The sequence below is a fragment of the Crocodylus siamensis genome, chromosome 8, assembly GCF_052110815.1.
Source record: "Crocodylus siamensis isolate JL-2025a chromosome 8, ASM5211081v1, whole genome shotgun sequence".
NCBI lineage: Eukaryota > Metazoa > Chordata > Crocodylia > Crocodylidae > Crocodylus > Crocodylus siamensis.
The window spans coordinates 51,152,930-51,168,114 of NC_143402.1; the positions used below are offsets into that span (position 1 = coordinate 51,152,930).

Sequence of the window (15,185 nt, forward strand, 5' to 3'; positions counted from 1 at the left end):
CTGGGGCTGCACTGGAGCAGCCAGAGGGGGAGCCACCTGCCCTCAGGAAGTGCCATCCCAGGTGACTGCAGCATAAGGCCACCACCTGCTGGGGCTGCCACAGCCCCTGGACACGTGAAGGAATGGCCCAAGGCTGGGGTGTTAGACACTTGGCCCTGGGCTCTGCGCCTTAGGCCCCAGCACCCCATGGCCCCCACTCTGGGACATAAAAACAGAGACATTGCAAATAGCTTTGATATTGAAAGGAGGTGTTTTATTGTTGATGGATGGGGAAGAAGCAGGGAAGAAGCTGTTTGTTGGGGAGGGAGGGTAGAGGGATGGGGGTAGGTGTTGTTAGGAAAATAAAAGGTTGTTTTGTTTTGAACGTATGTGTCCTGTGGGTGGTGCTGCCTCCATGGTACTCCACATGGGGCCAACCCCCACATACTCCCACCAAAGTAGCCCACACCATGCTCCTGCCCACGCCTGCTGACTGGAGCCCTGCCCAGGACGCACAACTTCCAGCAGGGCTGTGCCCAGTGCTGCTCTTCTCTCCTCACTTCCAGCAGGAGCTGCCTGGATGAAGCTTACCCCCACCCACCTGCCCAGAGCAAAGCACCCAGCCAGCTGCATCTGCCTTGAGAACAGCCCTGCTGGAAGCTGCATGTTGTGGCTGGAGCCTGGCATGACAGGGTTGTTCTGTTCCCCTCACTTCCAGCTGTGATTCCTCCTTCTGCTCCTGCCCCTGCTGTGCCACTCTAGGTCGGGGGAGAGGGAGGAAGCTGAAGCTGGGTGAGAAGTTTCTGCTGGAGGTGGGGAAAGCAAAGCAGCACCCAGCTGGCTGAAGCTGCATGAGAAACAGCCCAGCCAGAAGATGTACACTGGCTGAGGCTGGAGCTGGGGCTGGGGCCAGGCCAGCGGGCATGGGCAGGAGTGCCAAGGGGTGCCCCAGGTGGGGCTTGGTTCCATGCAGAGAACTTCAGAGGCAGCTGCCAACTGCACAGTAGAGGGTCACAACGCTATGCCAGTGCCACTGGGGAGGGGCACAACTCCCCATCACTCCCCTTGCTGCTGCTGGGAGTTGGGTCCCATCAGGCTGCAGCCCCATGACCTGTTGTTGGCACAGAAATTGTAGTGCTGTCACCACCCCCACTGCTGCTGGGCCTTGGCCTCAGCCCCATGCCCTGCACCCCACTGTCAGCGCAGAAATCTGGGTGAGGGGGGAACATGTGCCCCCTCTCCCAAGGCTCCCCTGACATGTTGCCAATGCACAGATCCCCCCACACCCACAGGGCAGGGAGCAGATTGCAGCTCAGCCTGGAACCCCAGCCCTGATCTATCATGGCCCCATGATCCCAGCCTCACCTATGTTTCCTGCTCCTGAACACTGCTCCCAACCTGCCCAAAGCCCCATGGGGAGTTTTAGTGAGTTGTGCGGGGTGGGAGGGAAGCTGCTGTTGCAGCATGTGATAACTTATCAAAACTCCCTATGTGACCCTTGGGACAAAATAATTGCCTGCCCTTGAATTATGACCACTCATCTCTCCTTCCTTGCTTTTGGAGGTCTAGACAAATGGGAGGCAGGCACTGAAAATCACAGTCTTGTAATAGAAAGGGAAGAATGAATCTGATGGGGAATGTGTAAAGAGGGCAAAATAAGCTGTTGAGGGGGTCTGAAGTCAGATTATTTCCAACCATAATAGGACCATTGAATATATATATATATATATATATATATATATATATATAAAAATGAATCTCCATCCCATCCAACTTCTCTCTATGATCTCCTCTTCCCAACCCCTCTTTCATTTTTGTGACCACCCCACTTCTACTCCCCAACAAAACACTATCCAACACATTAAAATAGTTGCTATGGAGATAGTAACATACAGGAAGCCTATCCTATTTCTATCTGTGTTGAGGCATCAGGCCCTTCCCCTAACCACTGTTCTACCTAGTGAGATTCAGCTATCTTATTTTGTGCAGATCTCAGCACAGTGGGATACTAGGTGCTGCTGTAATACAAAAAAGAGTAACAGTTAATGTTATTCACTGAGCCTGACAGAGGTGCAGTCCCTAAAGGCAACTTGTTCATACCAACTCTCTGAACCATCTGGCAGCAGATTCTAGCTTGTCTTCCTAAAGTAGAAGCAAAAAAAGCCACTTCTATTTGAAACAGACTTTATCGAAGTCATGAGCAGATGGAAAGCAGTAAACAAAATCATTTCTGCTCTTCCACTTTCTGCTTGTCCTTAGTACCAGAAGCAACAATGGCAAAAAACAATGCTGGGAAGAAAATACGAATATAAACAGCAGTTTTAGGAATGGGGTTCGCCATAAACACTTCCTGCTTCTTTCTGCTCACTGTGCACAGAACTTCTTCTGCAACTTCCATGGGGTGCACACCATATGCCAGCTTTCTGAAAAAGACTGCAAATGAAATGAGGAGTACGACAGTGATGCAGCACGGAGTCAGGAAGAAGAGTAGGTACATGGAGAAGACATTTGCAGTGATGGGGCAACAGGTAGACCATCTGTAAAATTAGTGCTGAGAAACATTGCAACCCGCAAGAAGCAAGGAATCCACCCCCCACTCCACACAAGTGTCATGTCTCCTTCCCTTCATCTGTACTTCATTTTAAAACTTAAACCCCATCTACTTTCCTTTCTTGCCCTCTACCACAAAATCTTTATGTGGCTTGGAAAGTCTACAGAGACTCCAAACACTGAACAAGCCTTCAACACTCCTAAGAACCTGAAGAAATTCCCAGACAAGACAGAATAGAACACACATACCCAGGTCGATTCACTCTTCTTTCCACCTTAAAGAAAATGATGGCTACAGAATTTTAAAAAATAAAGGAAAACCCCCTTAGTGACCAGGAGACTGGCCGTGAAGTTAAAGTATCCAGGAAGTACATTGTGGCCACGTACTACCTGCTGAACATGCACTCCCACCTCAGAAAATAAAGATACCCAAGCAATGTTTGGTCTGGTTTCTATCCTAGACATGAAGGGCTTGGTTCTCATGCCTGTTGCACTAGGTGTAGTATCATCTGAATTCTGCGAAGTCAGTGAATTTATTCCTGATTTTAAAATAAAGATTAGGATTGTGTCATACAAATTTTTTGCATCGTTTAGAATATAATTTTTATATACCATATTGTTAGTAGCAACATGTAGCCTTTCCCCACTGCCAAAATAGCTTCCAGGTGCCTGTCACTTTAAAGGCATCCCTGTGGTGTCAGGTGCAGCAGTAATAGTCAGACTCAGTACATATTTTCACTGGAAGTTAGGCCTCTAAAAGTTTAGAAAGGATTTGCAATCAGTGGGCACTGGAGAGCAGCATTCTTTTAAAACTTTCACTGCCAGCCAGATCCAAACTGGCCTTGTAGGTAGGTGGCTCCAGTTAGGTATTGAAATATCTAAAATTTAGGTGCCTTACTCCAGGAAGGTAACACAACTTGATGGTGTTACATACCTAAGGCACCTATACATGTGACCAATGCCTGCTCCTATGCATTCTAATTAGAACATACCAGAGCAGTTTGATTAATCAAGTATGCTGGAGCACTCTAATTAAAACACTCCAGCAGCCTGGGTGTCATGTGTATTGAGTGTCTCCATGTTTCAAAATGGCAGTGGGAGCACTTTAACTAAAGTTTGTCAAATGAGTTTTAGTTAATGTACCTGCCATTTTGAAGAGCAGGAAAGTCACTCCAATTAAAATACCGCCCCCCACACACTTACTCCTCGGCATATGTAAAGATGCCCCTAGGCTCCTTACACAGTGTGGGGAAACCTAGACACCTCCCCAGGGCAATCTAGAATTCCTGCTCTACCTTAGATGGAGAGCTTTCAGTTGTAAATGAGCTGGGCTAGATTCCAGCTGAAGTCTTATAGAGAAAAAGTTATATTGTACCCTAGAAGTACCCTGAAGAAGATAGTGCCCTAACAAATACCAACACACCTTGAAAAATGGGCTGCAGACTGGAAAATTCAATTTATTTAATCAAATTCTGACAGTTATGGCACACTGAGAGAGTCTGGCCCTCTCTGGTCAATGGCAAGATTTCCTCCACATTGGACAAGATGCTACTGCACAGTGGTTACTGAGCATTTATTTAGTCCTTGTATAATCAAGTACTAAATAAAAATGCAGTAACTGGAGTTACTGTGCAGTAGTGCCAGCAAATGGCTTTTTAGTGATGCTACTCCCCTGTAGCCTAACAATACTGTGCAGTTGAGTATTAACACAGTTTGTGCTGTGACACACTACTATGCCATATTATTCAGCTACTGCTCAGTTAGCAGTAGCTGGTGTAGACACACCCACCTTATGAAATTTCCTTTAAGAATACCCTATAATACATGCCCTTCCCCAGCTGACTCTTGATGGTGAAGCTCCGATTAACAATACAAACAATTCAAATACAACATGAAAGCTCAAATTAACGCATCATCTAAATTAAATTATAAAACACATTTCGCTATATACTTTCCACAAATAATTCTGAGCTCTCATGCTAATTTACATATATTTTCACACAAATGGGTAATTAATCTAGTTTGTAAGCTCAGCACTGAGGCCCAAAGCACAGACTGCTATCTTTTCAAGAGCAGTTTGGACAGTCACTTGGCTGGGATGGTTTAGTCAGGGATGATCCTGTCTTTAGTAGGAAACTGGACTAGGTGACCTTGTGCAGTCCCTTCCAGTCCTACTTCCTTATTATCCTATGATCATTTCTTTTCTAGCAATAATTCCTACGGAAAGCATGATATTACCCTTCATGACAAATTGTTCACAGGGAGAGACACACCTTTAATATTGTTCACAGGGAGAGACACACCTTTAATATTGGACCACACAATTATTTGTTAGCTAGTACTCAAATGTTTAGGTGTCAGGCTTTTTTGGTTTTCAGGGCAGAGAATGGTCTGTTAGAGTGGAAACAGACATCACCTTTCATCACCTGTGTACTTCCATAAAAATACTAATGGTGGCACAAAGACCAAACAAACAAATGTCCACGCAACTTGCAATGCCACAAATGCTCAAAATTTGTGGCCATGACAAAGATGGTATCATTTTGTGCCCCTATTTAGCAGCAGACATCTGTTTGCTTTATAGCACAAGAGTGCAGGCAGCCTGGAGCTGCCTCTGCTCTCCAGCTGCTCTGGAAAGGTGTTTAGGGGGCTTAAGGGTCCTTCTCTTGCACACCTGTGGTCGCCAGAACCAGAGGGGTTACTATCATGAGCAATAAATATATGCCCTTGGAGACATCCAGGCAATTGTTTAGCAGTTAAGATTAGCTAATGCAAAGTTTACAACTTTGCAACCTGCAAGTGGAATTTGTCTGTCACAATTTAACCAAAGTGTTGAATCTAACTGTTTGCACTGATCATGGGCCCCAAAAATAAGCAACTACAAAATTAGCTGATCTAACAGGTTTTTTAAAGGTCAGCCATAACAAGATTTGACCACCTAATATAATTAGCACGTTCCTCGGAATCCAAGCAATAAAAAACTAAGGGGTTGAGCTTGGGCAGGTAATGCTAATTTCAAACCTCAAAGTAATGTGGTGTAATTTGCTTATTGGGTGAACCCCAGTTTGGGCGGTAACCTTTCATGATAATTTCTAACACCTTTTGATCCCATAAGGTAACAGCTATAGGGAAGATTGTGAGTGGCTCTAAAGCAAACAGATTAGCATAAGATAAGACATAAAGGAACGTGCATGTCAAGTGACCAGTTAGAAGGACAGGATAGAAGGACCATTGCTGTACCAAGCCTGGACCCTGGACTCCCAGTGTGAGTAAGGACCAGATCCTGACCAAAGGACCTTCCCGGTGACCCCTTGGACAACATTGATTGGGGACGCCTGACTTCACTGGAACAACTTGGTGTGCACCTGGCATAGAGAGACTGCTAATAAGTTGCCAACCCCATGTGGGAACTCTTTGTCATTCTGTCTATCCGTTGTTATCATTCACTATTAGCTCTTTATTACTGTACTATCTGTTTGTCGCTTTAACCTTTCTGTTAACTGTTGTATGCTAAGCTATAAGTAAATTTGCCTTTACTTCACTCCCGACTTGCCTCCTTGATCCCGAACCTAGCAGCCTAATGGCTGATACACTCACAGCGCCTAGCTGGCCTGTGACACACACCCCAGGAATTCCCACACAGCTCAGACTCCTCAAGCCTCCAGAGAACCTGCCTGGCTTACCCCTCTTTCAGAGCTGTGTCCCTGGGCAATCTTGGGGCATGTCTCCATAAGCCAGAAAAGCTGGGGTTTCTCCACTTAGAGAGACATGCCCCCAGAATCTCTGTGGTGCATCTCTCTAAGTGTCGAAACCTTGACTTTGCCCACTTCTGGAGATGTGCCCTGGAAGGTCCAGGACATGTCTTTGTAAGAGAGGAAAGATTGGCAAGTGTTCCCAGGGCTCACAGTGTCTGATCCTGTGAGGAAATTCCTGGGTCCCTCAAGCTCTGGAAAGACACATCACCCCTTGTCCTGAAGCATCAATGGGCAAGACAATAAATGACCTGTGTTTCACCCAGTGAAGGGGATCAGCTACGCTGGGACATATCTCAGCACAACTGATCCACTTCATTTGGCAATGTCTATTTCTAGCCCTAGAGAGACACCACAGCCAAATGATCCTGTTGAGTTATCTGTAGATAAGAGAAGATCCAAAAATCCTCTCTAAAGAGCCCAGATATTACAAAGGGATAGAGAGGTACATTGATTTAGTGTGAAATACACAAGGAAATAATTTGGTTTTCTTCCTTCTGACATTCAGTGTAGAAAAGTGGATGAGTTATAAGCCTGTCATATTAAAGATTACAGTGCTAGCCTCCCTCTGTCTGAAAGACTGGCTTCTCATGTATCATGGATGCACTGTGTGAGAGAACTGTAAGAGCAACAGCAGGGATAGACAGGGCACACTGCGGTGATGGCAGAAGCAACAATGGGGGACTGTTTTTGATAGGACTCCTGCATACATCTCCAGAACCTTCCCCTGTCCAATGTTTTCCCCACTTCCTCATCCCTACCCCTACTGCTGTCCCACAAGGTTTGCCTCTAACTGAGCTGTTGTTTAATTTCAATTAATGTGCTACTTAGGTATTCATAAATCTAAATACATGAAAATGGAAAGCACATCTCCACTGTCACTAACTCTCACAATGTTATAATGAATATTTCATATTTTCTCAACACTGTAAGGACATATCATAGGCCTTGGTATTAGTGCCTGCATCTTGTAGATATCCTCCATTATATAAATATCAGAACTGTATGTTGCTGCTATAAATGTGTAACTAAATAACATAAATTCTGGATTAAGTTTCAGAAGTGTACCTAAAGCAGGAGGCCCCAAAGTCCTGTTTCTGAGTGACTGTAAAATGAACCATTGCAGACTTGACACAAAGCCAAGGAAAGAAGGTAATTAATATATCCATTAGAGCACTAGTTCAATCCAGTTCCAAGAGTTTCAGTGGAACAAATATATATTCAAATATATTCAATCAAAGCGTAGAAAGATTCATATCAGTAATTATTATATATCTGTGATTGTATACCTGAGGAGGTTGGGAAATGTATTGGTTGGCACATTGCTTGTCACATTTATTTTCCCACATATCATTGTCCCTGCTCTGTTTTCCAACTCTCCCATGCTGATCATATTAATTCTACAATGTTTCTTGTCCTTTGCTCTCATCACTTGCTCCTCCCTTTTACAACTATTGCCCATCATCTTACCTCTCCTCTGATTGCTATCATTTCTACTCCTCTCCCCTCCCCCTGCCATTCATCCCACCCCAACTATATCATTGTTCTACACCCTCATTATCACTCCTTTCCTTTTTGAACCTTACATTTCCAAATTGAGGCCTCCCAGTTGCCAGGTTCTGGCTGAATGTGGTACGATCGGATGAACGTTGGACTCACAGTACTGATGCAAACATCAAATTCTTCCACTTCTGCTCTAAGACAATCAAAGAACCCCTGAGCAGCATGCTTAGAAGCAGCATCTAAAATAAAAACAGGAGAGAGTGACATAAAATACAAAAAAACACTATTTTGTCCGGTCCTTCATGCTCCTTCTTTGCATCTCAACCTAAATATGGTACAGATTTCGAGAGAGAGGAAAGGAACCCACAGCTACCAGTATAACAGATAAATTCTTTAGCTGGGGACAGACAAACTGGCAGATCATGCAGAGTATGTTACAAAAGGGATTATTATAACTCCCTAGCTATGGCTGAGATTAGCATTGCACTTAAAGCAGCATTGCAACATATGAAGAATTCAGTATTTCCTTCACATAATTCATGGGTCTTACTCTATAGCTGCGTCCAAACAAGGCACTGACTGTACAGTCATTACTGTGCAGTCATTTAGTACTTGCATATACATATCATAAATTACAGAGCAGTAACCATAATTACTGCACAGTATCATTGCTGAACAGTTTTTAGGTGATGCTGACTCCTTAATAGCTTGTTACTACTGTGCAGTAGCATCACATCACACTTTGTGCCACACAACACTACTATACAGTAGGGCTGTGTGAAATGCCTGGGTTTCATTTTGCTTTTGGATTCAGCGTTTCGGAGGGACAGTGTTTTGTTTCAGTGTTTCATAGGGCTCTCCAAAATGGCTGTGTTTCATTTCATTTTGGATTTGGTGTTTTGGAGGGACAGTGATTCATTTTGGTGTTTCGAATCACTGTCCCATTTTCTTTTGGCCAACACTGTTTTGGAGCTGTTTCGGAGTTTCGACAGTATTTGGGTGTAAGCCCAGTGGTGGCCCCATAGTTGTCTGCAGCAATCAAACCACAGGTAGGGTAACTGGCAGCTTTCAGCCACTGCAGAGATGCTACCACAAGGAAGCAAGGTGCTCAGTTCCAGCAGCTCCAACAGGCTTCCCAATAAGCAACAGACTGCAACAGGTTAAGCTCTTCTGGTCTGCGGCAATCAAATTGTATCAAATCCCAACCCCCCAAAGAGACTGAAGGCTGACCCTCTGTGGCAATCAAAAAGGCAAGCAACAGAGTAGGTTCCTGAGCAATCAGCATGACCTAAGCACAAAGCTCAGAGACTCCATCCGATGACAATCATCTGCAGAATAAGGGACAGGACTGAGTCCCCTCTGGGGCAGTCAGTGGCAGAGGGTCAGCAGCACAGGAAGCTCCCAGGGGTCATTGCTCTAAAACCCTGCTCCAGAGAACTAGCTGGGCACCGCACATGCCTCGCGGCTTGCCAATCCTGCTCTGAGTGCCAGCCTGCGCCCCGAGCTCCTGGGGACCCTCGTCCTGGTGCTCTGCTGCTCCTCAGGATCCCAATGCCTTGCCTGCTGCTGTCCCACTTCCCCTTGGAAGGTAAGGGGTTTCCTCAACTCACTGGCCCAACTCCCTGCTCCAGATAAGGATGCCGCCTGCGCTCCTGGCCACTGCTTCTTCTCAGCAGTGGAGTGGGGGGTCAACTGCCACCCCTAGCCTTTGGGATGCACAGCATGTCCAGCACATTGCAATGGGGCCTTGGGGAACCAGCTGTCTGCCCCAAGCCCTGTCTGCTGCTCCCTCTCTGCTGCAGGGCTGCAGGAATGGCCAGCTGCCACCGCCTTCTTCTCCCGGGGCCTTCAAGGTTCTTCAGAGGGGTCTCTCTGCTCCCTCTGCTGCGTCAACTGACCCCAGCTCTTCTTAGGTCTCCTGCATCATTCCCTGGAGTCACTGTCAGCAGCCCCACATGCCAGTTCGGCTGCTGCTTTTATCCTCTCTGGCAGTCCCTCCCTGGCTTGCAAACCAGCCAACCAGGGCTCAGGATGACTGGCCCCCCATTCCAACCACCCCCCTTCTATGTGAATGAGGGGACTGAAAACCCCTTCTTTCAGTTGGCTCCCCTGCTCCACCCTTGGGGCCACTCAGAGTTCGCCAGCACTGTTTCTAGCCCAGGGTAAGTATCTCAAGCCAATCTGGTGAGCACAGATTAGCAGTCTGTTACATGGGGAATCACAAAACTGCCTATATCTTTGTCATTTCTTTCCTGATTCAGATTAAACATGCAAGGATGCTAGCCCCTTTTGAGCCATTAAGTCTGCCAGCTTTCAAGGAGATAGGTGCAGGGGTTCCTGGACCTCAAACTGCTGAGAAACAAAACTCATGACATGTGACTTTGTGTGTGTGTTAAGGTGCAGTGGGGTGAAAACTGCAGGGATGGTAGCCCCTTCTGAGGCCTTGAAGTCTGCCAGGTTTCAAGGAAAAAGGTGCCGGGATTTCTAGGAAACTGCATCACAAACTGCAAACAAGCAAAACTTGTGACATATGTGGCTTTGTATGTGTAAGATGCAGCTGGGTGAAAACTGCAGGGATTGTAGCCCCTGTTCTCACCCTCACAACTCCACTGCAACCAGTAAGCCTCAGGCCTCTCAAAGATCTTAAAGGTCTGGGCTTCCCCCAGCCATGACTGGGTGGTGGCTGAAAGTTATCAGGTGTCTCTTGCTCCTACCCACCTTTCATCAAGGAGGTTCACAGTCTTGGCATTTCCTGGGGCTGCTGTGCCACAAGCAGTCCCACCCAGGCCTCCCTACCCTGGCAGGGTACAGTTTTAGGTCACACCCAGGATGATGTGGGCCTCCTCTTCCTCATATAGCCACAGCCCTTATACCTCTAAGTTCTTCCTTGTACAGGAGTTCAGCAGGAAGATGTTCTTCCCCTGCTGGCTGGTGAGAAACTAAACGGCCACCTCCAGCTCTGAGAGTGGGACATTAAATGGCCGCCCTCATTAGCACCTGTCCTGCCACATACATAGCCCCTCATGCAGGCATGAGGGAGGCCTGCCAGGTTTCAGGCAGAGTGGTGCAGGGGTTTCTGTGAAGCTGCACCTCAAACTGCTGAAAGCAAAAGTCGTGTAACTTGTGTGTGTTAAGCAGTGTAGGTTGTAGCCATGTTGATGTCAGGCTACAAAAGCATCTAGTTGGGGTGTGTGTGCTCTTCCTGGATGGAAGGAATAGTAAAGAAGCCAGAGGCTAGCATGCAATGCAGGCAAGAAAGCCAGTCAGTGAAAATAAAATTGAAGCATCATGGGGTGAGAGGCAAGGTGGGGGGGCAAGGGGGGATGTAGCAGGTAAAAGTGGAGAGGTACCTTCTGCAACCTGGGGAGTCAGATGTCAGGCAGGTTATAGTGTGTCATTAATCCAATGTCTATATTGAATCCATGAGTTTCTGTATCTAGGAGGTTGATGAAGTGAAGTTCATAGACCTGTCTGTAAAAAGTGGTTTGTAAATTCAAACAAGAACTGAACCTTGCTAACTTCATCACCAGAAGCCAAATTCCTGCAGCCCAAAACACACAAGATGGATCCAGAGCATACCATGACAAGAAATGCAAAACCTGCCAACATATCTCCAGTACCCCCACAAACTGCACACCAGAATCTATCAACGACAAGAATACCCAACTACCTGTGGGGAAACATTTCTCACAAGAAAACTGCTCTGTCTCCAGTCTCTCAGTCCTGATCCTCAAAGGGAATTTACAAACCACTTTTCACAGATGGGCCTATGAACTTCACTTGATCAACCTCCTAAATACAGAAACTCATGAACTCAATATAGACTTTGGATTTATGACACACTACAACCTGCCTGACATCTGACTCCCCATGTTACAGCAGTGTTACATTTTCACTGACTAGCTTTGTTGCCTGCCTTGCATGCCAGCCTCTGGCTTCTTTACTATTCCTTCCATCCAGAAACAGCACACATACATCAACTAGATGCTTCCTCAGCCTGACAAAGTATTTTAAACCCAAGACCCCATGCCTTGCAGAAGGCATCCCAGGCAGCTAAGCTCACCTGGAGCCTCACAACTCCGCTGCAACTAGCAAGCATCTGGCCTCTCAAAGATCTTACAGGTCTGGGCTTTCCCCAGTCAGGACTGTGCATGCATGTGATAGCTGGAGGTTACAAGGTGCCTCCTACCCACATTTCACAGGGGGACAGCCTCAGTTCAGGCATTTCCTGGGGCTGCCACACCACCAGCAGGCCCACCAGGCCTCCCAACACTGGCAGGGTGCAGCTTTAGGTCATGCCCAGGACCTGGGGCCTCCTTTTTCCCCATAGCCCCTGTCCATACCTCCAAGTTTGTTCTGGCATGGGAACTCAGAAGGGACATGTTCTTCCCCTTCTGGCTGGTGATGCAGTGAGTGCTGCTTACAGCTCATAAATGATTTAAAAAAATAAAGAAATAGGTATGGATGGAGTGAGGAGGGTGGCACTCACCCCATCTGTATTTGGAGCTTGGAGAACCCCAGCAGCAGAAGATTCACCTTCAGGAACACCAGCTGCTCCATCAAACCAGGATCCAAGCAGGTGCAGTGGGGTCTCAAACATCCCCAGCATTGCTGAGCACCCTCTTGCTTGGAACACTGGTCAGTGGACAGGACAGGTGTCCCCAGGGAACCATAGCCAGATCCTGCCACATCTGGCTGCAGGTGGCCCAGTAGACCAAGGGGTCACAGTCCAGTGGCTCCACACCATCACTGAGATTAGTAGTCACTGAGGCTTTGATGCTACCTGCCCAGTGCTGGGGTCTGGTGCATCTGCACCCCACCACTGAAGCCATGCCCTTGGCCCACATTGACAGTGCCTGTCATGGAGGAGACTGGCTACTGCTGGGAGTGCTGGCATGAGAATGTGGATCCCCCTCTTCCATATCCCTCACCTGTGCCCTTCCGCCTCTTGGACTCTGTTCATCAGCACCTCCATCCAGTGATCCAGGGTTTTGCTGGCTCACATGCGCCTCTTCACCCTCAGGTTGCACATGGCCGCCAGCACGTGGACCATACTGGACTTCAACAGATCCAGCCATTTCTTGATGGCTCCCCTAGCTGCTTCACCAGTGCTTGCACCTCTGGTGACAGAGGCTTGCCCCAGCCAGGAACATTGATCCCCTGGAATGTCTCCATTTGATTCTCAAGTTCTCTCACTATGGGGATCACCTAGCTAAGGAGGTCATTGCCAGTGCTGATGATCTCAGTGTTCTCAAGGAATGGCTTGAGGATCACCAAGACCTGGGAGATGATATCCCACCCCACTTTGTTAAGGGGGAACAACTAAGTTGGCATCACAGACAGCTTTGACCATTGCCCCATTGTCGGTGACCATGAACCCATAGTTGATCTCACTCAACCCAACAAGCCACCCCTGCACCATGCGCTTCATGGCCCCCATGATCTCCGTTGCCGTGTGGGACTCATCCATCACCTCAGCTTGAAGGAGCGCCCACTGATGGCCTAACTGATGGCACCAGTGCCCTGTGAGGGAGCGGCAGGCATGATCTCCACCCCGGCTGCTCCAGATGTCTGAGGTGAAGTGCAAGGCCACCTGAGGACCTGCCTTGCACAGCTCCTCCCTCAAGTACTTCCTACATGCCTCATAAAGGGAGGGCACCACCATCCTGCTGAAGGTGGTGCATACAGGAACTTGGTAGGATGGGGCCATGAGTGCCATGAGCTGCCTGAGCCCTGGCTGCTCAACTAGGGAGAAGGGCTGTCCATCCAGGCTGTCCACCCTGATGCTCTGGGTGACCTTACTCGCTTTTGCAATGCACCCTAGTGTGTGCCCACCTTTCCCCCACTGTTCCAGAGTGGCCTACCTCTGCTTTGGGGGGACAGAGGCTCTGGAGCAAGAGGGGGACTTCTTTTTGGGCATGTTCCCACTGGTGCCAGGCAGAGGAGGAGGAAGGGCAAGGGGGTGGTGACTGTGGAAATGTATCAGCATCCCCTTGGTGCTGTAGTTTTTCCCCTCCTTGTCCTGGCTGGTCTTACACTGGCAGTGCAGGCAGACAGCATACCTGAGATCATCTGCCAGCTCAAAATGGTCCCATACCACACTACCCCCTCACTTGTGGGGTACAGGTGTGGCTCCTGTCTGATCCCCCTCCTCAGCAGGCAGAGGCATAAGAATAGGAGTGGACTCGGCTGAGCCACTTGCCTCCACAACCTCGATCTCAACCTCCTCCTTTGAACTGCCTTTTGGGCAAAGAGACCTGGCTCTAGGGGAGCTTGGAGTGAAGTGAAGCACAAACTTAGATTCCTCCTTGGTCCCCAGTATTTCTTTTGGTAGGGTACTCAGGTCCCCTACTTCGAGATCCAGATCCTCCTCTGGCACTGGAAGGTTCAGGCTGGGAACTGAAATGGGGGTGGAGGAAGTTGTCATGCTGGTGCTGTTTGTCATGCTGGTGGTGCTGGGGGTTATTATTATTGCTGGTGTTATTGGAGGGGGTGCAGATTCAGGCACTGGTCCCACCTCCTTGCTGCCACCAGCACCAGACGCCTCATGCCTGCTAGTGCATCTAAGTTGTGGGAAGGAGGGAGGAACTTACAGTTCTCCCTCTTCCCTCTCTCCCTCCCCAGCCAGAAGACCTGGCACTTGCTTTCCCAGCACACTTCGTATTTTGTGTGCTGGAAAAAAATATTTGTACAGTGTGTGTGTAATAAATGTATGTGCATTGAATGCTTTCCCAGCAAAGCACTGCTTTCTTTTTGTTTGTTGGGGAAAAAATAAGAACAAACAACTGGATTTTGGGGGAAGGGTAGGCAAGGGTAAATAGGAAAGAATTAATGGCAATGGCTACAACTTGGTAGCAAGGCACTACCAAACTGTAAGCCAAGCTTCCAGATGCTTCTCTCTGCTGCTGCTCCAGGCACTCACAGATACAGCTGCAAAATGGCATAGAGCAATTCACAAACAGTCTTTTTATGGTGCTTCTCTGTCCCTCTCCCAGAGCACTGGTATTGGAAGGGACCTCATTGTCACTGGCCAGCTACAGATGTTAATATCAGAGCAGTCCTTCCCCTCTGCCCCAACCCCTTCTCCTCTCTCTTAGTTTCTCTTTTCCTGAAAACCCACCTCTGAAACAGCTCAAAACAGATCCAAAACAGCTCCGAAACATCTGAAATGTTTCAGAAATATCCAAATCATTTCAGAAAATTTCTGAAACATTTCAGATGGCCTGTTTCATTTTGGAGCTGTTTCAGAGCCTTGCGTTTCATTTTGCATGTGGTGTTTTGACCATCAAAACGTCCGAATCCAAAATGAAATGGCCGCAAAGATTTTGTACAGCCCTACTGCACAATAGTAACAAGTTACTGCACAATCAGCATCTTGTCTAAACACGGCCTGTGGGTATG

The 15,185-nt window shown here is 47.6% G+C and overlaps 1 protein-coding gene across 2 annotated transcripts in view; it reads right to left on the reverse strand.

Annotated features, from left to right (window-relative positions):
• Positions 1 to 231: 231 nt before the first annotated feature.
• The window catches only part of DHRS7C (dehydrogenase/reductase 7C), a 48,707-nt gene continuing 33,753 nt past the window's right edge, over positions 232 to 15,185 (reverse strand). For both annotated transcript variants that reach the window (XM_090060513.1, XM_090060512.1), the window contains 2 exons: positions 7,868 to 8,023; positions 232 to 2,412 (listed from right to left, as the gene is read on the reverse strand). In XM_090060513.1, coding sequence (XP_089916639.1) covers positions 2,204 to 2,412; positions 7,868 to 8,023 — 365 coding nt within the window. In that variant the 3' untranslated portion in view covers positions 232 to 2,203. The remainder of the gene's footprint in view (positions 2,413 to 7,867; positions 8,024 to 15,185) is intronic.